This window comes from Rhamphochromis sp. 'chilingali', assembly GCF_963969265.1.
Source record: "Rhamphochromis sp. 'chilingali' genome assembly, chromosome: 13".
Lineage (NCBI taxonomy): Eukaryota > Metazoa > Chordata > Actinopteri > Cichliformes > Cichlidae > Rhamphochromis > Rhamphochromis sp. 'chilingali'.
The window spans coordinates 24920523-24946855 of record NC_137940.1 but is presented as its reverse complement, the minus strand read 5'-3'; the positions used below and the strand labels follow the sequence as shown (position 1 = coordinate 24946855).

The window sequence follows — 26333 nt, the reverse complement described above, 5'->3', positions numbered from 1 at the left end:
CTGTGGGATGGATTGGCCTGTCTGGGGCAGAGGTTAGACCAGCCCTTTTAATCATCGGCCGGACCAAATATAGCCCAGCGGCCTGGCTTGCGTGGACACCAAAGGGGATAAAAGTGCCAGGTGGACAAAAGAATAGAAGGCGAGAGGGTGGAAATAACTGCGGAGTGTGACGGAAAGTGGAAGGGGGGGAAAAGAAATAAGATCGAGAGAGAGAGGAAAAGTAGACAGGCAGGTAATGCAGATCTAGAGGAACGCCATGCAGGCGAGGACGACGCAAGGCGAGAGAGTGAAAATGGATAACAGGCTTGCAGAGGGAGAAAGAGGAATGAATTGCTCGTAGAGCGAGCGCTTAGTGGCGTAATTGAGCCACCTCGGTCTCTGTTCCACTCTGTAGAAATATTAAGATGATGAAAAAGTGAGACTCCATTGTGGTTGCATAGCAAATGAATTGTGTCAATACTAATTCTATTGATGTAGATGGTGTCTGGTTGAATCGATCCTACAGGGGCTCGCTGGGCATTTGGCAGGCAGAATGCTCTCTTCAGCTTGATTGGCTAATGGGTAGAGTCAGTCAACTGGCATGAAGGGATTTTAGAGAAAATGTTGTCACCTTGGGTCCAATTTGTCTCCATCAAATTATCTCAGAGAGCAGTGGAATTATCTCATGAAAAATATCCCGTACTGTGATGGAATGGGATATTTTCATAGGTACCTCATCCTTGTTAAGGATGGATTTGCGATGCAGGATTTCAGCTCTGTAACGACGATGAAAAATGCAAGGTGTTGTTTCTGAGGGGTTTTTTTCTGTTTTTGTTTTAAACCTGTCATTTTTTTTGTTCTCCGTGGCAAATTAAAGCACCAATTAATTCTTGTACTGCCTGTTAGTGTTTTTCAGCACTTTTCACCATCAGGCAAGACTGTTGTTTTGCAGATAAATTGGCAAGTTGTTTTCACCTTTCTTAACAAATCTGAAACAATCGTTGTAGGAGATTCCAGCAATCCCGATAATCCAATATTCAGTGCACCTCCAGTCTTTCCTTTCTGCAGAAGCGTCTGTTCTTGCCAGGAATCTGTTCGAGTCTCCTTTCATGTTAACTGAATACCTCGTTCATGCATTATTAAGGAAACTGATGGTGTTCTATAGGATGTATGTCTTTGTATGAGGAGGTGTGTGTCTTTATGTCAGGATGTAGTAAGTCGTAGTGCGGCGAAAAAGGAATCTGAAGCGAGATCAAAGAAGACCTTTTTCCCCCTGATCTAAACATTACCTAAAGACCTTTTACCTTTGATGTTACTCTGTCACACAGCACGAACAATAGAGTTTGATGCCCTTCTACTGCGCCAGTCTGCTTTCCTAAAAGCCTTTTGCAAACACACATACACACCAGATATCCAGGCAAACACATTGCCCTTGCCTCCTACATAAATTGGGTGCCTGACCTTCTATCCACACTTTGTTTTTTCTTCCTCCCCCACCCCTGCCTCTTCCAGGACGTCCTGTTGATGGGAGAGGAGCTGGTGTCAGACCCTTATTACTGCCAGCTCGAGGCCGAGACGTGCCGGCTCTTCTCGGAGCAGCTGGGTACATTCGCCCTGGTGGGCGAGTCCCTGCACATGGGCGCCGCCAAGCGCCTGAGGTTGGTGCTCTTCTCGGACGCTTACTGCTCCACGCTGGAATACAACATCAGGGTATACTGCATGGACGACACGCAGGACGTCTTCAAGGTAAACTTGTGAAAATTGTGGCGCTGCCTGTTATTGTGTGTGACGGGCAGTTTGTGAGGCCTGAGATTGGCCGGTTTCGAATCAGCTGAGCGATAGGTGGACTATTATGTCTAACAGCTTCGTCTGTCACATTGAAAGGTTAGCAGAAACTGGCACAGACGTGTAGGAGGTAGGCACAGCCATGATAAATTGAATGATATCGCAGGCCTGATTACACCATGTACAGTTCGGGATTGTGCCATTTGTTCAGATGATGGTTGCCCCCCCGCCACCACACACACACACTGACCCTAAGTCAGTTGAAACAATCCACACATCCAGCTTAAACACATAATATATATTGTATGTGTTTTGGGTTGTTGTTCTTGTTTGTTTTTTTTTTCTTTTCTTTTTCCATCCATGTCAACGGAGACATCTCACTCCCTTCAGCCAAGCTGCGGTTCTGCTTGGCTGCCACAGGCCGAGAAGTTTCCCATCACTTTGTTCAACAGCATATTTCAACTTCGCTTTTTTTCCCCCCCTCCACATGGACAGAGTATAATCAAGCACTAATGCCTTCCTCCCTCCCCTGAGGACTGCCTCTGAGTAGCCTGTTAAGATTTCATTTGCATGGTTAATTAGTAAATTAAAAGGAGAGCCTGTCCCAATCTTTTCCCAGCAACCCCTGTGCGCTCGCTCTTTTCTCTCTCTTGCTCTTTCTCTCCACACCTCTTTTTTTCCCCCCCTCCCTCTGAGCTCTTCCTCTTCTTCTGACACCACCCACAGCCACAAGTGCCACTTCCCGCTAGAGTCCACTTTTGCTGGCTTTAATGGCTAACCTCCCCTCCACAAGCGCAATCTACGGACGTCTGCGGGACATCGGCAAACGAAAGTCAATGGGAGCTTGCACTGAAATTAGCGCTCTCACAGTCAGGGAGTTGAAGATGAGATGGAAACTGTGTACAGACTCTCATGCCTTACGTCTATCCGTTTGTGCTTCAGTTTTGCCCCTGCTGCTATCACATGATAGCTGGCACACTCAGGGAAAGTCCTGGCGAAAAATCTCATGAACTGTGTATAAAAGAATGTGACACGGGAGCTAAAGAGTGTTTTTCCTCAGATGCATTTCAGCCCATATGTTTACTTGACATTAGAGTAGCTCTAACAGTAGCGTGCTCTCTTTATTCAGCTCATCCGATGACCCAGTAGTGTGCGACTGTTGAAATGACCTTGTGTGTCTGCGTTGGATGCAGGAAGGCTGCTGGTGCACAAAAACTCTCTCTCTCTCTCTCCCTCTCCCTCTGGCTAGCTCTTGTTCTGCTATTCTCCGGCTCTCTTAGCCAAGAAAAGGACATCTGAGCTTGTTGACTCCAGCACTTGTGCTGCCATACTCTGCAGCTCCCTCGACGCCCTTGAGTGCATTAGCTCCCCGTCTCTCACACAACCTGGTGCTGTGGTAAGCCACGGCGTCTCCAGGGTTTTGTAGTTTTTAGTGAGTGATTTAGAACGTTGCCCACGCTGCTTAGTAATCTCGACTCCACACTGCTCTTGGTGCTATTATGGAGGGAGCAGTTCATTTAGCAAGTACATTAACTACTTTGAGTGGAGATTAAACTTCCCTGGAGAGGTTCAGACTAATCACCAATCACTATCTTTAAAATGCACCATTTATGATTAGACTTTCACTATGGCTACCATTAGAGTTAATTGTAGTGCATGAGAGTGGTGGACCAGCGGGAGGTGGTGCAGTGAAGAGTGTATGTACTGTACACCTTCAGCACATGTGACTTTTATGACCACACTTGCAACCTGCTAATCCACCGCAGATGTTAACTTTCCATGCATTAAACAGGCTGCTCAATGACGAGAGATAAAATGGATGCTCAGTGGCGAGAGGAAAGTGTAGAAACCAGAAGGGATGCTGAGCTTTTCTGACTAGTCCCATTGCTGGCTGTCACTCTGAGCTGACAAGCCTCCATCAGGGAGAATGACAGACACGCACACGCACAAACACAAATGCATTCAGCTACACTTATGCATGCTGTACCATTGAATCTCTTATCTCCCAATTACAGCAGATTAGAACCAATGTTATTGTCTTTGATCCTAAGTGTGCGGGGGCTCTGGGGAAACAGTGACATTTTCGTCTGATGCTTGCCGTATGTTAGCACAGCTCTGCTGGGACCAATTAAGTTAATATTTAATGTGTGTCCCACTCTTGATCGGCCCAGCCAAGGCTGGCACAGCAGCAGAAGCGACATAATCAGCGTTTGGTAGCGCCCTCGCTGTGCGCTCGCTTGTTCCAGCTAAACCTGTGGGAGAGCATCACTGAGGTTCTGCCATTCCACAACTGCAGTGAAGCAAGCCTCCAACTCGGAGGAGAGATACACCTAACACCTTTATCTAATTAACTGTAAGGGTGTCTTCCAGGACTGGAATATGGTGCAGCTGCTTTTCTATATATTGTAACGTTCACAAGAACCAGACGGTTGGGGTCTCAGTTTGTCCGTTTATTCGGCACATAAGCCAGCGGGTTGTTAACTCAGGGGGAAGCGCTCTCGAACTACACCTCTCTTCAGCCTGGCACACACACAGAACAACCAGGTCCCCCCCACCCCTTCCTGTACACCACCCTCACTACTTCCTGCAGCCCAACCAAACATGAATCTTAAAGGAACAACAACAGTGTGCAGAGAAAACCAACATGTCACTGTCCAGTAACACTTAACCATCGTTACACTGCCCCCCCAGCAATAAGTTCCTCGTCCCCGAGGGAACGACACAGTCTCTGAGGCGGGGCGGTAGCCTACGTTCCCTCCTTGACCTCCTGAGCCCCTGAGGAGGACGCGGAGCTTCGGGGCTTTGGGGTGAAGAGTCCGAGGGGGGGGAACGCAGCCCCAGTCGGGGGCCCCTCTGAGCAGGGTCATGGACGCTCTGTACACGTCCCTCTGGAAAGGAGGGGAGGGACTGTCCTCTGTAGGGGGCCATCCGGTCTCTGTGCAGCGCTACTATCCTCCCCCTAGGAGGCAACTGCACCCTGTAAACAACCTCCCCCACCCAGCTGCTATCCAGTTTAGGACACCGTCCCTTCTTCCTCTTTGGGCTGTAGACCCACACCAGCTCCCCAGCACGGAAGTGCCTCCCTTTAGTGGTGATGTCGTAATTCCTCTTTTGGCGCAGGCCTGCCTTCGCCAGCTGCTCTCGGGCGTAGGAATGTGCAGAATCCAGCCGGTCCTGCAGCTTCCTTGCGTAGTCCCGGCCCGGTGGTGCCTCTGGCGCGTCCGGGGGTTTCCCAAAAGCCAACTCTGCAGGAGTTCTCAGCTCTCTCCCTAACATGAGCAGGGCAGGCGTACATTGGGTGGAGTCCTGCACTGCCGACCTGTAGGCCATGAGGGTAAGGGGAAGATGGTAATCCCAGTCCCGTTGGTGTTCTGAGGTAAGGATGGCTAGCTGCTGGGCCAGCGTCCTGTTAAACCTTTCCACCAGCCCATCGCTTTGGGGGTGAAGTGGGGTGGTGCGGGTTTTCTTAGTCCCAAGGCGTTCACACATGGCAGCAAATACCTTGGACTCAAAGTTACGCCCCTGGTCACTGTGGAGGGTCTCTGCTGTTCCAAAGCGGCTGAACATCCCCTCCACTAATACATCAGCGACCGTCTCAGCCTCCTGATCTGGGATGGCGTATGCTTCCGGCCACTTGGTAAAATAGTCCATGGCCACAAGAACATAGCGGTTTCCTCTGTCTGTGCGAGGAAATGGGCCCATGACGTCCACAGCTACTCGCTCCATTGGGGCTCCTGCTGGTTGTTGCTGAAGCTGAGCCCGGGACTGGTCTTGTGGCCCTTTGTGTGAGGAACATGCATCACAGCTGCGGCAAAAGTCCTCCACATCCCTCCGCTGTTGACCCCAGTAATAGCCCTGGCGGAGGCGGCGAAGAGTCTTGGAGACCCCAAAGTGGCCAGAGCCAGTGCTCCCATGGCAGGCTCCCAGCACAGCTGACCTCAGCGACCTTGGCACCACAACCTGCCACCTCTCCTCCCCCGTGGCAGGATCCTTCCAGGCACGCTCCAACACCCCCTCCTTCAGCCTGAGAGCTGCAAACTTGGCCCACAGCCCCCTGGTACAGATGGAAAACCCAGTGACCTCATCCCAAAGGGGTTGCTCCCCCTTCTCCAGCCACTGCAGGACCGGCAGCAGGTCTGTGTCTTGTTCCTGCCGTGCCCTCCACTCCGCTGCATCCACCACCAGAAGAACCCTGCAGGCGAGCTGTGCTGCTCCGTCTATTGTCGTGAGTTCCCGCTCTATTTCCTCTCGCTTCTCACAATAACGGCAGCCAGCTGCAGCACATGGGCGGCGAGAGAGGGCGTCTGCGTTAGAATGGTGCGTCCCTGCTCTGTGCTCCACGGTGAAATTGAAGGCTTGGAGCTCCTCCAGCCAGCGAGCCACCTGTCCCTCTGGCTCCCTGAAAGACATCAGCCACTGAAGGGCAGCATGATCAGTTCTGACAACAAATGCTGTGCCGCACAGGTAGTACTTAAAGTGTCTCACCCCCGCCACCACAGCCAACAGCTCTCGTCGTGTGACACAGTAGCGCCGCTCGCTCCTGTTCAGGACCCGGCTGAAGTACGCCACCACCTTCTCCCCTTCCGGTCCAACCTGCGACAACACCGCTCCCAGCCCCACATTACTTGCGTCAGTGTCCAGGACAAAAGGCAGGGCGGGGTCAGGGGGGGCAAGGACTGGGGACTCTGTCAGCGATCTGCGGAGGGTGTCGAACGCCTGCTGACAGTCCTGGGTCCAGATGAAGTCACGGTCCTTCTGCAGCAGGTGGAAGAGTGGTGCAGCTATGGAGGAAAAGCCCTTCACAAACCTCCTGTAATAAGACGCCAGTCCTAGGAAGCTTTTGAGCTGTTTCTGGTCTGCTGGTGTGGGCCACTCGGTAATGGTGTGAATTTTTTCCTCCAAAGTGCTGATGCCCTCACGACCCAGCTTGTGGCCCAGAAACTCCACCTCCCTCCTCATGAAGTGGCACTTGTCGGGATGCAGCTTCAGGCCTGCAGCCGCCACCCTCTCCAACACTTGTCTCAGGGCATCCAGGGCAGCATCAAAGGAGCTCCCGTGCACTAGAAGATCATCCAGGTAAACCAGACACCGTTGCCGTGGGACGCCAGCCAGCACACTGTCCATGAGCCTCTCGAAGGTCGCAGGAGCGTTGCAAAGGCCAAAACTCAGGACTTTGAACTGCCATAGTCCCCTGTTAGTGCAGAAGGCTGTCTTCGGTCTGGATTCCGGGGACAGTGGCACCTGCCAGTAGCCACTCCGCAGGTCCAGGGTGGAAAACCAGGAGGACCCGGCTACTAAGTCGAGGGACTCATCAATCCTGGGAAGGGGGTAAGAGTCTTTCTTCGTCACTTTGTTGAGTGGTCTGTAGTCCACACAGAAACGCATCCTAGGACTTTTTTTCTTAGGCACCATCACCACCGCGGAGGCCCACGGGCTATCAGATGGTTCTATGATGCCCGCCTTCATCATTTCACACAGCTCCCTGTCTGCAGCCTCCTGATGAGCCAGGGGCAGGCGGCGGGGGCGCACTTTAATAGGCTGGGCATCCCCGGTCTCAATGACGTGCTCTACCAAGTGTGTCAAGCCAACATCACTTTCTTTCAGGGCAAAAATGTCACTAAACTCTTTTAGTACCTGCCATAGACTCTCTTGCTGCTGTGGAGTCAGCCCCTCACAGTTCTTTGACCAGATACTCCTCACTGCTGAGAGCCTCTCCTCCTCCTCCTCCTCCGCTCGCTGTTCTGCTGGCGGGTCTGCAGGGGTCTCTGCGGTGGAGGTGGACGCCGCGGCAGATGCTGTGCAGACCGGGGGAGGAATAAGCGGCACCTTCTTCCCATCAGGGAGTACGAGGAGGCCTTTGCCTAAGTCCAGTACACCACCAATGGCTCGTAAAAAATCCAGCCCAAGGATGCAGGCGTCCTGCACGTCAGCCACCCAGGCAGCATAAGACACACCGAGGTCCCCCACCTTGAACTGGAACACTCCCTTCCCTCTCATTGGGGCCAGATCACCGGTCACAGTCTTAAGTTGCACGTTAGTCGGTTGTACAGCAGCTCCGGTTGGGACAATATCGGGTCGGACCAGCGTTGCATTGGATCCCGTGTCCAGCAGGGCCGTACAGGACACCCCCGCAATCGTCACTGGAACATGGCAAAAGCCGCCAACCTGGGTCCAGCCCACAGTGATGGCCGCACCGGGTGGAGGTGGCGGTGGTGTGGGGATGTCGTTCTCCCAGGCCCGTGTACTCCTGCCTACACGGGCCCGTGGGCGTTTCCCTGAACCGCTGCAAGCTTGGGGCACTGCCTGATGAGGTGTCCGACTTGTCCACATCCCCAGCAGCTCTGAGGTCGGCGGTGTGGGCCAGCCCGAGGGGAAGGCGACTGCAGCGAAGCTGTCTGCACCAAACTGCACAGGCCCGCTGGCGTCTCCATCTGTTCCACAGGTGCTGACACAGCCCTCACCACGTGTGCGTCGTCAGCGCCCCCAGAGGATCCTGCAAGCATCTCCCTCTCCAACGCTAGCTCCAGGGCTGCACTGAGTGTGGCCGGCCGAGCAAGCTGAGTTTGCATGCGGAGCTCTTTAGGGCTCAGGGCCTGCAGGAACTGGTCCCGAGCTAACTCCGCCTGCACTGATGGTGGCATGCTGTCATACGCCCTCCGGCAAAGGCACTCGACTTCATGGGCCAAAATGCGGAGGGGCTCACCTGGCAATCTGCGTCTGTTGTGGAACTCCGACCTCAGCAGCACTGGTTGGTTATACTGCCCGAAGCGCCTCTGAAGTGCTCCGACCAGAGCATTATAATCTCCCCTCTGCTCCTCGGTCAGCAGCAGCAGGCATGCAGCTGCATCCTCACACAGGCACAAAGCCAATTGGAGAGCTTTATGTTCCTCAGACCAGCCAGCTGCAACAGCTAACAGCTCGAACTGTGCGATAAACACTTCCCATGGCGTCTTGCCGCTGAACTTAGGCGTTTTTATATTCGCTGCAGCTTGCTGGGCGCCGCCATGTTTGTTTACATCACGTGACGGCGCGCCAAGCGAGGTCGACTCCTTCCCGCCGGAATCGCGGCCGCTGTGCGAACAGTTCCCGAGCCTAGTCAAACCTGGAGAAAATCCAGCCTCTGCAGACAGCCGCAGCGCCGTTTCCCTCACTCCATGGGCGGGCGAGCGCGGACGAACCTCCCTCTCCTCCCTCTCCTCCGTCTCCTTCTTAATCCTGCCCGGCAACATCCTCGTCTCGTAACGGCAAGCGTCGCCGGCAACAGGGTCTCGGGCGTTCTGGGGTTCTTTTTTCTTTCTTCACTTCTGACACCAATGTAACGTTCACAAGAACCAGACGGTTGGGGTCTCAGTTTGTCCGTTTATTCGGCACATAAGCCAGCGGGTTGTTAACTCAGGGGGAAGCGCTCTCGAACTACACCTCTCTTCAGCCTGGCACACACACAGAACAACCAGGTCCCCCCCACCCCTTCCTGTACACCACCCTCACTACTTCCTGCAGCCCAACCAAACATGAATCTTAAAGGAACAACAACAGTGTGCAGAGAAAACCAACATGTCACTGTCCAGTAACACTTAACCATCGTTACAATATATATATGTTTAGCTGTGATATTCTTCACAATCTGACAGCTTTTGAAAGTCTGTATGTTTTTCTACTGAGCATAATCCAAATTTGAATAGCGGAACATTAATGAAAAATCTGTGTTTATTGATAAGTAAATGTGCTTCCTTTACACCCACATGTCTGTGTTTGTGAGGCCAGTGTTTTTTGTACAGTTAAAAAAAACATTTAAAAAATGATTTACAAACCACCCACTCCCTGTCAGATTTTTTTTTTTTTTTTTTTTACTGAGGTTGAAGCACAGATTTTTTTTTCCCCGTATTAACCAGTACATTGTAAAAGAAACCATAATAAATACTGATGCAGTAGTGTTTCTAATAAATATCTGGATTGGATTCATTTGCTTGCTTTGGCAGTACTTGTCAGATTGAGCCACCATTTCAATTCACTCTGACTACTTGACAGATTTAAATGACATTTTATACAGCTAGGCATGATGCTCAGGTAGATTGTACGATAGCACCGTAATGTTGTCACAATTCAAATAATTTGTCCAATAATTTAAACTTAATATTCTCAGTGGCTTTGATTTTAATACTAATTAGCAAGTGATAGCATTAGCATTGCCAGTGACCGTTGTTAGCATGCTAATGGTGAAACATTGTGAAACGCAGGCTCATAGAGCATATAGTAAAGGTTTCTTGTTTAATTATTGTTGTAGCAGAAATAGTACAATTTTGTTCTGTGTTCGACTTTTGAAAGAGCTCTTTATATGCTCCCACTGACATGCTTATCGGGTTTTAGCTAACATTGCTAACAAGCGATAAGTATACGTGTGTCCCAATTCCTTCAAAGACCACAAAGGCTGGAGCAGCTGTTAATTGGGACAGTCCTGCCGACAACATGCTGCTTAGGTTGTGTATGTTAGCATGCCAATAGACAGTATAAAAAATGGACCCAGGTGCCTTGATAATCACCCATTAGTTTCTGAAATCCCGTGATGTGATAAGATGGGGTGGGACTGACTGTGAGACTGCTTATTAGTTGATTAACAATAACCAATGATTAAATGCAAAGTGGTGTATCTATGCATAGAATGAAAAATGTAAATGAAGAAGAAAATCTCTTCCCTCTGCAATAAACCTAGACCTACTACAGGGTAAGTAATGGAGGATTCATGGCCACTTGATACTGCCCTAACTGTATGCTTTATCAAATAGGAAAGTTTTAATTTAAGCCTAATCTTAAAAGTAGAGCGAGTATGCCACCTGCGGTTAAACTGACCATCTTCCACATGAAAAACTGGGACCTACCCTATATCTACACAAAAAAGGTCACCACCTGGATTTAAGCAAATAGGCAACAGCCTTCCATTGCACTCAAGGTTTAGCAAGATGACAGTGACAGGATTTATTGGACAGAAATCTTGAGAGGGCTGTTCAGGGAGCATGAGACATCATTTTCACACATGGATTGGCCACCACAGAGTCCAGACCTTAACCCCATTGAGAATCTTTGGCGTGGGCTAGAGAAGACTTTACGCAACAGTCTGACTCTCGCAGCATTAATACAAGATCTTGGCACAAGAGTAATGCATCTCTAGACAGAAATAAATGTTGTAAATAACTCAAGTCTAAACATGATCCAGGGAAATATTAGTGGGACTTGTTTCTTCGAGCAGGGCAGTGTATATGATTATAATCTAGTGCAAGGTTCTCATCAGAGATGATTTTGGTGTACTTGTACACTTTCCCTATTAAAAATACTTAGTAGCTAAAATAAATTTGTGATAAACTAAACACGTGTAATATTGCACTGAAATACAAGATGGAGTGAAGAGATTTAAAATAACTTCAGTATCTTATGGTAGGGTAACTTGGCTGGCTCAGTTTAACTCCTGGCATGATGCTTACTTTTTCCCATAACCACTATCAATTCAGACTGATATTGAGCTTAACAGTTTGCATTGTTTTGTAGTAATTGCCTGTTATAATAGGCCTATGCTGCTAGGCAATTCACATGATGCACTAAGCATCTCTTCTTCTCTTATCTCTTTTCACACTCTGTGTTTATACACCACTTTAATCATTAGTAATTATTAATCTCTGGCTCTCGTCCACAGCGTGTCACCCCTAACTGTTTACAGAAGATGACTTCCCCTTCCATGAGCCTGGTTCTGCTGGAGGTTTATTCCTGTTAAAAGGGAGTTTTTACTTCCCACTTTCACCAAGTGCTTGCTCAAAGGGGGTCATCTGACTATTGGGGTTTTCTCTTAACCTTACAATATAAAGTGCCTTGAGGCAACTGTTGTTGGCACCGTGCAAATATAATTGAAGTAAATAGTTGACAGATCACCAACATAAAAGATCATCTTAAAAAACAAAGCATCATAAATACTTTTTGACTCGGATAAATTTGCTTAGATGTAGCAGCCATTAAAACTGGTGCCAAAAGGAATGGCTGCCTGGCAATAAAAGGGCACGGTTGCCAAGATACAAGGGGTGGCTTATCTTGTGTGTCACGTGTATACAGGTGTTTGTCTAATTAATCATTGTTGTACCTTTATGTGGTTTTTAGATGCTGAGGTAAAAGTGAACTCTCTTTGTACTCCTGGTGTTTTATTTCCAACTGCAGATTTACTCCCTCATCAGTAACACCTTACGAGTCCAATACATTTAGCTTCTCTGTCTCCCTGTTGTAGAAATGTATGTTCCAGGATTTAAATGGGTGTTTAATTGATGTCTTGCTGGTTAAATAGTGGCCCCTGGATTCTTTTTGTACAGTGTTTGACCTCGAGCAATGATTCTTATTTGCGTTAAAAAGGGCTCATAAACTGTTTATGTGCTCCCACTATGACGTTTCCTTGCTAGCTGCTGAGCAGCGAGCCATGTTTGAGCGGAAACTTTTTAGCTTTTCTGTAACAGAGAAGAGAAAAGCAGCATGTACGGAGTGAAATACAAACTGTTTTTTTTTTCTGATCCCTCCATTACAAAAGTTACTGGCAACAAATTCTAGAAGAAAAACAGAAGAGCATAGCCCAGTAATTGCTGGCATTAAGTTAAACAAGACAGTCAGCTTTATCACTGAGCCCAGCTGAGAAATTGTTTCCATATTATATTTCTGTGTTCCTGTGTGCTTTTTTTCTCCCGTCCTGCTCTGTGATTTATTAAGCAGAATGCACATCTTTTCCCTTGCAAACACAGTCCCCATTTATAACTGAGCAGACAAGTCCCTTCTATTTGTAGTTATTAATCAGAGTTGACTGTAGCGGGCACGGCCACTGGAGCTCAGACCGATAGACTCTCAGTCAGAGAGGAAAAGCCTGTCACATCCTGCTGACAAATACACAGATTTATGGAGCCCACATAGCCAGGCTACTCTCTATAAACAAATGCATTTGCCTGAAAAGAGCAGCTCTGAAAATGGATATTCACTATGAATGCACATTTTTAAACACGATGACACCGTGTCGCCGAGAGTGAGGGGCTGAGGACGAGTTTATGAGGATCTTACCGCCCGTGTGCATGTATAGCTCCATGTTTCGGATGACATGTAGCTTGACTAATTAACTGATCAAAGGCTACTCATAATCTCCATTAGAGCTGGTTGTGTTAATCAGTTTGCTACACACAAAGCCGGCACAACACAAGGCCACAAGAAGCAGCTTGGCCTTGCTGTGAGGGGAAAGTCTGCAGCTTCGTGCCAGTCCGGTTCTTAATATATACGCCTCTGCTAATACTTTGATTTGTTTCGTTTGTGTTTCCACCCGGCATCCAAGGCTGGCTGTTCTTTTCTGTCGCAGGAGAGCGTTCGGTGCAGCCACTAACCTCTTTCTGTCATCACCAGCCCGGAGAGATTAGCTGTATGAGTGTCTCTTGTTTCCTGGTGGAGCCCGGCCCCCAGTCCATTACAGTCCCAGCTCTGGTCCATGCCGAAGGGATGGGTGGAGAGTGGGGTGAGGGGACATGAGTGAGCGTATAAAGGGGGTTGAAGTCATAGAAAACTGTGGCCATGATTGCAGTAATCCTGTTATATCTCTTGCTAAAGCTGGCCACTCTAGTGACCTGGAGACACAAATGTTAAGCTGCCTCTGTCTCTCTCCTCTCCTGCTCCTGCTCTTTTCACTCCTCCCTGCTCTATCTCACTCTCTTTAGCCAGCCTCATTGAATGTCAGGGGGTGGTCTTGGCTTTGCCTGACTCTAAATTCACAGTCTTCACACACACCCCAGGCTATCTCGAATTCCGTCAGAACAAAAGGGGTTTTTCTCCTGCGGTACTTGAACTTCTTGCCCATCTCATGCATCTTAATGTTCCCATAGCTGTACAGGTTCAGGGCGCCTTAGGAGAAAACAGCTCTTATTATATTCCCCTGAATTGGGGGAAACAAAACTGAGCTGGTGCAATCATGATTAATATGTGATTTGATAAACTAATTCCAAACCTTGCATTGTTTTCCTCCCAGAAAGAGTAAATAATACGGTCAAATTTAGCTTCTCATCTATTAGCTCGCTCACACTGTCATTTGTTAACAGGATAATGGGGCGTAAAGAGGGCCATTATTCTCTCAGTCCAGAACATATGCTGAAATCCTGCAGAAAAAAGCCACTCTGCAACACACACAGTCACAGCCACTCGGACGCACACAAACAACATGCGGGCAAGACGGTGTCATTTTGAAAGCGAGGACATGAGCACACTTTAAAGGAGCAAATGCATCATCCCGTGTTGTTCAACCCCCCCCCCCCCTCAGTGTCCCTGTCAGGTAGCAAGAGAATCATGTCCCAGACCCTGTTTTGATTGTAATAAAGTGTGCCGGCCTTGAACCTGACGTGCTGCTAGGCGGCTCGAGTTAGTATTCATTCTAGTCGCCACATTTGATAATAGGATAATTGGCATTCTGCACTCGTTCTGCTGCTAGCGGGGCTATAGATCTGTTCTATAGGTCAAAACCTGATCAAAGTCCAACACCCAATTTGCAATGCTAATCGCCGCCCAACAAATAATTGTGCTTAAGAACTGTTTAAATGAACCTCTCTGGAAGCCCACATAATGTGGCTTTTGTATCTGTAAGAGACATAATAGCAGAGGGCTTTTCTGTGGAGAACGCGCTGCCCTCTGTTATTAACTCATTAGACCTCGACGCTTTGATTCAGCGCCATTGTCTGACCTTCCCTCTCTGAGTAAGTGGACTGGGTAACATCACAAGACTCTTGTCTGGCAGAGCATGGAGGAGTATATTCCAGCTAGATGCATACATTCAGATCATTTTAGATTTTTTTTTTTTTTTTTTTATGGTTTAAAATAAAAAAAAAAGGTAAACCGATGCAAATTCGGGAATCAATCTAGATAATCACAAGGGGCATAATAATCATGTTAACAAGAAGATAAGCACAAAGCAAACATGGAAATTAACAATGCGGCGAACAAACAGTGAAATTCAATTGTCGGCCTGAACCAAAAATTGCTCATTCGTCAAAGGGGAGCGCACATGAAATAACACAGGTAGAGATTCCAAATGGATAATTAACAGCTTTCTTTCCATTATAATTGGAATCAGTTCAGCCTGTTCCTGGGAAAGAAGGCAGAAAATTGAATCAGTGTTGTGCAGATAGAAATTACCACCATTCTCCACCTTAATTGGATGTCTTTGCTGAACTCATATCATGGGCAACCATGCTGGCATGCAGCGTTCAACATATGGCAGCCATCTATACGCACTTCGCCCTCTCGGAGCTGTTGTCTTTGAGGTACGACTCCGAGGAGCGCCCGGGCTGACTGTTTTCCTTCTGCTGCCATCTTGTTTCCCCTCCTCAGACAGATTAAAAGAACATGTCTTATTTTGGAGGTCTTTTCACACCACTAATTTCAGAGGCCTGTTTTCTCTGTTGTAGTATGCTCCTGTGATTGGAGTATGAGGCAGCACATGTGAATGGCAACCAAAGCGCTGGATTTCTGAGGACATGTTCAGCACAAAGCATCCAGCTCAAAGCGAATTGATAAATCAGAGGCAAATGTGCCGGATATTATCATCCCATTCCAGATGGTCATTTGGATGGCAACAAATGGTCCACTGAGCAAGTCCCACAGAGATTAAAATATTAAGCATGCATTTACAAATCTCTACTGGCACAAAAACAAAAATGAAATTAAGGAGATTCGCCATGCGAGAACAATGAGCAGTTGACTAATGGCTCGTTCACTTACTTCATCACAGCCCAGGTAGCCAGTAGGCTGGGAATGGCTACAGTTCCTGCATGCTAATGCAGATGCAGAAAACACTGGCATATACAAACCGAGGCAGAGGATCAACCTTGCGATGACATTAAAGCACCGTGGAGACGAGTCGGTCCAGTCCTTTGTGGCCGCACGCAGAGACACTATCTTCTTTTCCTCAGATGTACTGTACCCCTGCCTCATGCTCATGCTGTGTGTGTGTGTGTGTGTGTGTGTGTGTGTGTGTGTGTGTGTGTGTGTGTGTGTGTGTGTGTGTGTGTGTGTGTGTGTGCGCGCAAACAGGCCTTTGTGTGTATCTCTCTGTTTGAGTTAAATCTATTCAGTGTCTCCACCATGTCTTTGTGTATTTCTTTGGACGTGCACCCGTGTGTGTGTGTGTGTGTGTGTGTGTGTGTGTGTGTGTGTGCGCTGATACATTTTTATTCCAAAGCGGTACCGTTTTGTGTGCGTGAGTGATGCACCAGACAAAGTGTAAACAGCAAACAGTTATGGATTGTTTTTACACGTTTTCACTTACCTCTGCGAGTGTGTTGGTAAATGTACCTCCCCCTCTCATCCCCGAGCCCTGACACCTTTTCTCGCCTCTTTCTCTTTGATCAGGAGGTGATGCAGATGGAGCGGCAGCTCGGGGGTCGGCTGATTGACGAGCCTCACGTCCTGCTTTTCAAAGACAGTTACCACAACCTGCGCCTGTCCATCCATGACATGCCCCAGGCGCACTGGAGGAGCAAGCTGCTAGCCGGCTACCAGGTGCGTTGGGCTGCCCTTGAGGGGCTGCAGGGGCAGGGAGTCGCTCTGGATCAGTGCGGGAGTAAGGAGATTTAATACAAGTGCCTGGCCGAATCTGTTAAATTTGTTTACCGGCAGTAATAAGGCCGTCAAATGTGTTTGTTTATGAGCTCAATTTAAAATCTATGCCGTTTGTTAGTTTAAATTAGCCATCCAGAAAAGTAAAAAATGAATTGAACGCATGTTAACAAAAGTTAAAAAGTTACTGACTATTCAGAAGCTATTTGGGAGAAACTTTTTTTATTGTTAATGAGGCTTCGTGGTCTCCTAATGTCTCTGGAAAGTTGTTTTTCATTAGAGTTGGGCCAGACTTGTTAATTAAGCATGTTTTGGTTTGGCTTCAGTTGATCACTTTAAAGATTCACACAAAGGAGTGTTTCTAAGTCTGTTACTGCAGGACTCTGCTGTCCAATAACCTTTTCTGTTCTTGGCACACTTTGGAACTTAGTCATTTGTCAGAGTAGAGGGAACCTTTTTACTTTTTTTTGGGGGGGGTGTGTGCACCCCTGTGCCTAGACCGCGAGTGTGCACGTAGTGTATACATGTGCATAGAGGAGCTGAATTGCGTGCACTAACTCAGGGCTGCAAGCTGATTGATTATACTAGCTGTCGCTCTCTCAAAGGGGGCTCGTATGAAATATAGAGCGGTATGTAAATATCTCGAACTTTGCAACCTGAATTTTGGATCGGCTCCACCTTACTGCACTCCCCGCACCTGCGCGTGGCCAGTTACACTGCAGCCCGACGTATGCACACACAAGGGATGTTCCAGGACTAGAAAATGTTCTGGCTGTAACTATGTGAGCATTGAGTACCGGGTCCCCAATGAGAGCATGCAGACTGTGCCAAGCAAGCAAGGCGGCAACAATGCACCCAGAACAGAGGCTTATTCCTCTGGACTGTGCCTGTTCATTTGGAAGTGTTATTCCCCTCTCAGCAGTGCAGTCAAAAAGGCCTTTAGTCTCCCTGGGGCCCATGAAGACTTCTGTGTGTTTCACTCGGCTGCTCTGTTGCCAGTCTGCCTGGGTAACAGTGCCCCCATTTGGTTAGTAGGATGTGCTGCAGGCCACACTTCTTTTCGACTGAGAACCCTGGTAGCCGTTGAACTCTGGTAAAGCGAGGAGTTAGTGTGCACTTTTTTCCCCCCCTCTTTCTCCAGCATTACAACAGTGCTTCTCCTGGGTTATGCAAACAAGTCATGAATATGCAGCAGACGAGAGAGGGGGTAGAAATTGCAAAGACTCCCTGGTATCCGTTTGCTAGACAGAAGCTGAAGCCGATACAGCAGCTATTGAGTATGCTTATGCATTCGCCGCGTGATGTGCTTTAGCTTTAAAGTAGTGGTGTGATATTTCAGCATTTACACTAACGCCACCATTTATATATCTGCCTGAAAGTTAGTACAAAGCTAAAGCAAGTTAATGAAAATAGATGAAAAGGAAAAAAAAAAATGCTTCCATTGCCAGCGTGACAGATTGCGCGTGTAATCTATTAAAATCCAAAGTTTGATTTCTTCTGTTATCAGCAGAGTCGGGCTGGCAGCTCTTAACTCCTATTAAAGATTCTATTTGTCAGTAACAGCGCATTTATTCCCTTTAACTTAATTGAACGTTGTCATTCCGCTGCCTCAGATATACTTAGCCATAATGATGACAGCTTATGTCAGTGTAATTAATGATAATCTCAGTGTATTCTAGGCAGGCGGTCGTGTTGTGGCGCGTTTCAGACATGCAGTTCTGACTGTGCTGCTGCATGTGCTTCTTTTTTTCCTTCTTCTTCTACTGCAGGAGATCCCGTTCTACCACATCTGGAACGGTTCCCAGCGGTACCTGCACTGCACGTTCACTCTGGAGCGGCTCAGCCTCAGCACCTGCGAGCTCACCTGCCAGCTGTGTGTGTGGCAGGTGGAGGGGGAGGGACAGAGCTTTAGCCTGGACTTTAACATTGCCAAGGTAACGTTCGTTCTGCTCACTTAAAAGCTGCGGTTGATTATGCCGCAGCTACTATTTATCATTTTGGGTATTTGTAAAGGAGATGATTTTTCTGCTGAGCTCAGAAAACCTGTGTGGCTTTTTGTCCCCCCTTTCCAGGACACTCGAGCGTTGGACTCTGAGTTTCTGTTAATGGACAGTAACGCCACAGCTCTGGCGGGACCCAGCGCCTTTCAGATCCCGTACCTCATCAGGCAGAAGATCTGCAGCAGCCTGGACGCCCCCTGTCCCAACGGAGCCGACTGGAGAATGCTAGCACAAAGACTTAAACTCGAGAGGTAAAGATCAGCTTTACAATAACGCCTTATCTGATTGCTGATCTGATCGTTGTCAAGGCATGTCGGAGCCGGCGGCTTAGCTTTGAAAGCTCTGAAGAAATTCTGATGAGCCTTATTTATCCAAACCTCTTGGAAGTGAGGTTTCACAGCAGAGTTATGCACAATATGTGAATACAGCTCACTCAAAATAATGATAGTAAAGAGGTGTACTAATACAGATGTTGGCAGAAAAACTGTGAAATTTCAGTAATCAAGCACAATCGGTGTGGAGTGATTCACCTCAGCGGAGTGTTTTTCCTAAAGTTCAGGTAAACAGAGTAATGCTTTAGCAAGCTAATCCTCTTTTGACACAGCTAGTATTATAGGATTAATGCAGACTTGATGGATACAGCTATCATTTCTGCAAGAAAACATGACCCCCTTCTTCATTTCTCCCTCAGAAACAGGTAAGAAGCTTAAAGTCTGCAGCTAAACTTCTACCTGCTACATTCTGCTTAACAGCTGTAATTGGAAATGCAGCGAGCTAGCTGCCCATCAGCGGCAGGGAGGGGAGGGGGGGGGGGATAAAGTTGGAATAGGTTTGGATCTGTGCCGACCACTTCGTTCTCACAGCTACTGTACTCTATCACCAAAGCACCTGTAACAAGAGCGTAGTCGGGCATTGATCTCTTATCCTCCAATTTAATTTCTACCTGGTAATGAAATCAAATAGGTACACTTAATTTGTCCAATCAACTTTTATTTACCCCAATTAATCACAAATTGAATTGATGCACTACAGGTTTAATTAGCAATGTTTTGCTCAACATAATCAATTCTCATTTAGACCTCAGGAAGGAACAACTGCTCCGTTGTTTGATCTGTCCTTAACAACGTGTTTTCCTCAAAAGGCTGCAGCTCCTTGGCATTCTGTCATGCTGCATTTCTGTGTTTGTTTCTGCGCGTGTAAAGTGTTCAGACCGAGCGGAACGGGACCAATCAATAAAACTTAAAATGCCAAGAACCTTTTATTTGATCTTTCTTTCCCAGGACGGTACGAGCGGCTGCGTCTGAGCCATACAAGATAAGCTCTTGTTTCACGCGGCGAGGTGAATAAGCAGGGTTGACACATTTGTTTCTTTTTTTTAAACTTTAATAATGACACAGAGGTTCATTCCCAAAAGATTTTTTTTTTTTTGACCAACGCTCCTCTTTGTTGCGTTGTCCTGATGCAGAGCCAGAGCCGTTCACGTTCTATAAAATCCAATTGACTTAAAATAGCACGGTGACGATGTGTTCCCGGTGCTTGTGTCCTACCGCTGCACTCACGTGTTTATAACCTCCACATAATGCTTCACCAGACAAACAGAAACACACGAGGAAGTCTGACTCCGTCTGACCTTTCTCAAGGTGAAAAAGGCTCGGTGGCATTTTCCTGTCTCCCCTTTCCCCCCTCACCGAAACACCCACACGGCACGGTGATTCTTTGTGCTTTACATCGTTCTCCTTTTTAATGTCATGTGGGTTCTACATAAGAGTTAAAGCCCCGGACATTTGGAAAAACAGAGAAATGCCATTTAATCAAACAAGCATCTTCGGCTACCGCGGGGATAAGGTCCCACTCAACATCAAATATCCAGCTGACTCGGGCCACTGCTTTGTTGTCATTGATTGGGTTTGATCATAAAGGTTCTGCTCCCAAAATAGAAAAGGTCACTTCCGACTTAACTGTGAAAGTCTATATAGGATTTACTATATGGGATTTTGGGGCCAATTTCAACATCAAATAAAGAGGGAATGAGGGTTGTGGAGTTAAGCTTCAAATGAGAATTGTTAGAGAGTCTGTACGTAACGGCAGTTTCGAGAGCTCCGACTGTGTTCTTGTAGCTTTTATCATTTTTTTACTTAGTGCGCCGACACTAGATATCAGGATGTAGCAATATAACCCACAATAAAACCTGACATTGACAGAGTTAGAAGAAGAGGCAGCACAATAAAATACCCGGTGAAAGGTTTTCCTGACACTCTTTAGGTGGAGAGAAAATGAGAGGCTCTGCTTTCTGATGTGTGCGCGTTGCTTGATTTAATTAATTTTCTGTGTTCTCTGCTCTCTCTCACCCCGCAGACACATGAGTTTCTTTGCATCCAAAGCAAGCCCAACCTCTGTGATCCTGGACCTATGGGAGGCGCAACATTTCCACAGCGGCAACATCAACCAGCTGGCCACGGTCATGGCCGACATCGGCAAACAGGAAGCCATGATATTCCTGGTCTCCGATGGCGAGTGCTAACCTAGAAAAGAGGGACAGACTGGTGCCGAGGAAAAGTACACAACGTGATACACTAATACGCATTCTTACACACATAAAAAAACAATAACTGCAGCGGGAATCGAAGAACAGAGCTGTCCCAGCGTTCCTTTTCTTCACTTTAGAAGATAAGAAAGTGTTTATGTAGGATTGAGTCCCTATTTCCCATGAAACACAGTAAAAATCTTTAAATGACAGACCAAATGAGGAACAAGGGGGTAGAGTTTGGGTGTGTGTGTGTTTAGGAAAACGTATTCACAGACTCAGTAGAGAAAGTACCTTTTATTTCCCATCAAAGACCCAAGTTAAATTAGTCCATACCCTAGTTCTGCTGCAAAGGTAACATCAAATTAACTCTTCTAAACAGGCCGCGTACGGCTTAACAAGGAGCAATATGCAAATGTAACGCTATTAGTAATGGCCAATATTGCAAATTCAGTCGTTAATTTTTGAACTTGGATTCAAAAACCGTGTGTTTTTAAACAGTCAGTTAAAAGGAAGGTGGCAAAAAAGGGTGCAGGTCATTTCAGGTTAAAGAGAACCAGCAACATATGCAATTGGCAGGTTCGTCACATGACATCAACTCAGAAGATTAGCCCACTTTTTTTTTTTCTTTACCTTTTTTATTTTATTTTAAAGCAACCTAGTGAGACTGTGTGCGTGTGTGAGTCACATAATCTGTTTAACACACAGACGGCTTGTAGCAGATTCTGGACTTGCTGGTTTAAAAACAGATTGTGTGTCTGAGCCCCCCAAAAACCCATCTCATGTAGTTTGTGTGTGCGTTTGTGTGTGTTGTAGTCCAGCCGGTATCACTATTGTGAATCTAACATCTTGAGACGCAGTGAGACGCTTTGGAGCTTTTCCTCCTTTTAAATCGATATATGTGAGGTTTGAGTTCTCTGGATCCCTTTTTTTTTTTTTTTTTTTTGAAGTGATTAATATCTTGACTTAAAGTCATATTTTAAAGGAAATTTCTATTTAAAGCCTTCTGATTTTGATCCATAAGGTTTCCACATTTTATATTACCCCAATCGTTCATCGTGGCGTTTCTCTGTTTTAAATTCCACAGCTTAATGAAGAGGCCATAGGGCCGAGAGGCACGCCGACTGCACGTGTGCAAACGCTGAATGTCGTCAAAGCTCATTTCTAAAATGACATTTTCCTCTTGATTACATTGATTTTTGTAGTCTAAAAACATGGCCCGAAGGGTTATTATTCCATATGAATTATGTAGAGCACTTTCCCTCAGAAAAATCTGACAACAAATTCTTCAAAATCATCACAAGATTACTCATGTTGAAAGGGTAATTGTGCAGCTTTGTTTGTATTATTCATAAAGCAATGTTGGTGGGAATTCTGCATTTGCTGTGTGGCAAACAGTATTTCCACATCAGAGAGAAGCCCATCTCTCAGATAAAATAAAGAGCAGCTTTTTCATAATGTCACCCCCTCTGCTCACAAATAGATGCTTTGAAAGGAATTTTTTTTTGGCTATCTGTATCCAGACAGCAACAATTATCCAATAGATTCATGCAAAAATCCATAAACTGCAGCGGCGCATTTGCATTCTGTCGTATTTCACTAACAGTATTTTTCTTTTTCTCGTAACGAATCTGTCAAACAAACACAAAAATTTCTCGTTTAGCAATTTTCCTTCGGTGAGGTGTGAGCAGTCCCAAACTAGCCATAGGTTCTCTCTATGTCTGCCTCAGGGTTGCATGTGAAGTTGTCTGTTCAAAGCTATAATGAAAACCCCGCCCCTTTTCATTCAAACAGCGAGGCCCAATCCTGCGGGCTCGAATGGTTTTTAACCTTTAAGATGAAATGATTGTCAGATTTTTTGGAATGTACATTAGTTTCCTTGTAGCAGGCAGAAAGTTTGACTTTCTTTTTATACCGTCGCCCATCGCCTTGCTCGTTTAACCCATCTCGTTAAACCACATCTCCCCTCAGAGTCCCGTTACCAGTTTATATAAAGATGCCGTGAAAATGATCCGAAACTCAAAATCTTTTCACGTTGAATCAGATCGCCGTGCATAATTTGTAAATACTTTTCTATACCAGCCGTGTGCTGTCACTTTGCATACTGTATATCAGCAGAATTGTTAACCAAAGTTTTCTGAATATCATTTCGAGGGCCACCGCATCCTCACGCTGTGTCCACGAATCCACTGTTTTCTAGAGTAGTTGTCTCTTTCATTGTCTTTCCTTTTTCCCTCATTTTAAGGCATCTCAATGCAGTTTGTTTACGCAGTACTCTGTGTCACCTTATCACTTTGTAAACAAATGTAAATTATATTTTAATATGAAGCCAAAAAAGACACTTAACTGGCGCAGCATTTGTCAAGTCTAAAACCGTGACGTGTTTGCCTATATACTGTTGTTTGGCGATCTAGCAGACTATTTGCAGTGTTAAGGGTTTCGAGACTGTTTCACAGGAAAGCTTTCTGTCGACGTTTTGTTCGTCCTTAACTCTGCGCACCTGATGATTTCTGTAACTAAGCATTTAAAAATCCAAGGTGGAAACTGTCACTTGTGCTTAACGAGTCACCGCGCGGGCTGCGTGGCTAATTGGAGAGTGAGGGCGTCGGTTAGGCACGTTTAGATGAGCCACGGCAGCTGTACAGTCAGAGCGCATGTGTGTGTTTCTTCATCCCCCTCCGTCATCGTCTTGGATATGTTGCCTAAGCACATTTCAGTAATGTAATTCACCAGCCGCCAGGATGTTGAGCATCTTATCTTCACATCTAGCTCATCCGACAAATCTAACAATTCTGCTATGACTCAGTGTGTGTGCGTGTGTGTGCGATGAATACAGTTTGAGAGAAAACCCAGGCCTGATAATTCTGTGTAAGTAACATACAAGCTTTGTTCAAGGGTTTATACTGTCAGTTCACCCCTGTGTTATGGGGAGAAATGTAACATCTCAGCACTGTACTTTTTGTGTCACTCATTACTATTCAGTGTCAAGGATGTATTTGAGTGTGTGTGTGAGAGAGATTGGGTGTGTGCATACCTCCCCGTCACTCTTACTAAACTGTTTTCTTTTTGAAGTAAGAACAATAGCCTTCTGTACTTGTGAATGGTTTTTTCTCTTTAGTTCCTTGATTCAATGTTCCTTGCCTTTCTGCAAGTCAAAAATGCTGTATTTATTACATGCCACAGCGCTTATGCAATTGTATAATCCTCCTTTATGTTCCTTTGTTTTTAACCTTTTTTTGTGTTCCCTATCGTTAATGTAAATTGTTGTCGAAACTTTTGTGGCGATGGAAAAACTTCTGCTAAGGGAGATTTTCTGTACTTTTTTGGACAATGATATGGATTTGTGGGTAGAATTTTGGAAATTCGTTTCTAAGTGCTTTCAAGTATTTACTTGGCCTTATGTATATATATATATATCTATCTATGACATTTCAGAAAGGTATGTATAGTAATTCAATCCGAAAATTGTTGTAAATAAATTATATATTGTTAAATCAAGGCCTGGATCTTTTACTTGAAAAGGTGTCTCTAGTTTGAGAGTTGGATCTTTTATGAAATGCGTCTGTTGTTCTTCTTGCCATGGGATTAAATGCAAAGCTTTTTGGCTGATTAACCTGGAGCCTTTCCTGCTACGGTGAAGGGATCCAGTGGTTCTGTGTGGGAAATTTTGCTGTCATAGTTTGGATCATCTTGTCCCCTGAGATGGAAATGTCAATGTCAATCACTACTGAGTCATCATTTTTACCTTATGATGAAACATTTCTGTCCTGATGGGCTCTTCCAGGATGACTGTGCTCCCACTCATAGCACACAAGGGCTCACTGAATAGTATGACTCATTGAGTATGACCTTCGTACATCACCTTTTTATTAAACTTACTCCGGAGCTTGTCATCGGAGGAAAGGGTACGCTGAGGGCAGGTCGCCAGTCTATTGCATAGCTAACACAGATGACTATTCACACCTAAGGTCAAATAAGCTAACAAGCATGGCTTTAGACTGTGGAAGGAAACTGGAGTAGTTGGAGAAAATCCTTATGTTGTGAAATGGTGCTGATTTTACTAGATTTGAGAAATACCCTCCTTATAGCTCATAACACTGAAAGTTCAAACTAAACCAGGAAAAAAGAAAACTCCAAACAAAATAAGTAGAAAACAGAACTATAATGACTCTGTTCAAAAGCCAAGAGTTTCAGAGCAAATAAGTTATTTGCCCTACAAAAATTATTTATTCAGTTTATTTTCAATCTGTATATTTCCCCCTGGTTATCTACACCCCACCAGCAATAATCCTATGTCTTCCAGTTTGAGGAACCACTGGTCTACTGCCTCATCCTGCATTGAAGTTGAGCCAGAAAAGCTGATTAAAATATTCAAACTAAAATGTTTCGTAGACTGAACTTGCTCACTTGATCAAAGATACATTTTTGGCACATGTCATAATCAATGCATGGTTCAGACAAAGAAGCAGGTTTTACAGCTTGGCATCCATTTTTAAAACACCTCTGGGCATAGCTGGGGATTTACTTTAAAGCTGTATCTAAACTCACTAATTTCTGTGGTGACCAGGATATAAACAAACAGAATCACCAATTGAATCTGATGGAAAAAAAATATATATATATATATATATTGCAAGGGAAATCTTTTTCCCTGACAGATTTTGCTGTAAAATTTCAGGACGCTGTTAGAGGATTCCTCTCTAAATGGTAATGGTCCAAAATGGGGTCTCAAACTCCAGTCCTTGAGCTTCTATTTGTCCCTGTTCCAACACACCTGAGTAAAATCAGTAGGTCATTAGTAAGACTCTAGAACTTGACTGCATGCTGAGGTGGCAGCCCCTAACTCAACTCAATTTAAATAAGGGTTTTGAAAAAAAGTACTTCTAAAAGTACATTTTTTGCACCATGTTCATTCACTCATGAGCTGCTGTAACATGAATCAAATGGCTGAAATGGCACCTCAGCATGCAGTTTCATAGTCTTGTGAATGACCTAATTGTATTCAGGTGTGTTGCAACAGGCACACAAGGAAAAGTTTCAGGACACTGGCCCTCAAGGACTGGAGTTTGAGACCACTGGTCTTAGAAAATAAAAAAATAAATTAAGTGTGCAACATTTCATGAACTGTAAAACCTGATCATCTCAGGACCCTCATCTTGCATCTCCATGACACATAACCATTGAGCTAAAGTCTGTAACAATTAGCCTAGCTTAAGGTACAAATGGCTAGCTTAGCGCTCTCCAATGGTTAAAGATTAAAAGAAGATAATACGCTTTGGAGTTGCAGATATGCCTCATTATACCAAGGAGTGTTTAAAAACAACAACAAGAAACATTCATTTGTGAGCTTCACCTTTGGCGTCAGTTTTTTGTTTTTTAAACTCTGGACTGCAGGCTAGCTGCTGACCCACTGCTACCACTGCTGATGCTAAGCTTTTAAT

General features: G+C 45.9%; 1 protein-coding gene across 2 annotated transcripts in view; it reads left to right on the top strand.

Annotated features, from left to right (window-relative positions):
- The window catches only part of unc5a (unc-5 netrin receptor A), a 156372-nt gene extending 132611 nt beyond the window's left edge, over window positions 1-23761 (top strand). For both annotated transcript variants that reach the window (XM_080900226.1, XM_080900225.1), the window contains exons 11-15: window positions 1492-1725; window positions 16162-16311; window positions 18138-18302; window positions 18441-18619; window positions 20724-23761. In XM_080900226.1, coding sequence (XP_080756352.1) covers window positions 1492-1725; window positions 16162-16311; window positions 18138-18302; window positions 18441-18619; window positions 20724-20889 — 894 coding nt within the window. In that variant the 3' untranslated portion in view covers window positions 20890-23761. The remainder of the gene's footprint in view (window positions 1-1491; window positions 1726-16161; window positions 16312-18137; window positions 18303-18440; window positions 18620-20723) is intronic.
- Window positions 23762-26333: the final 2572 nt, after the last annotated feature.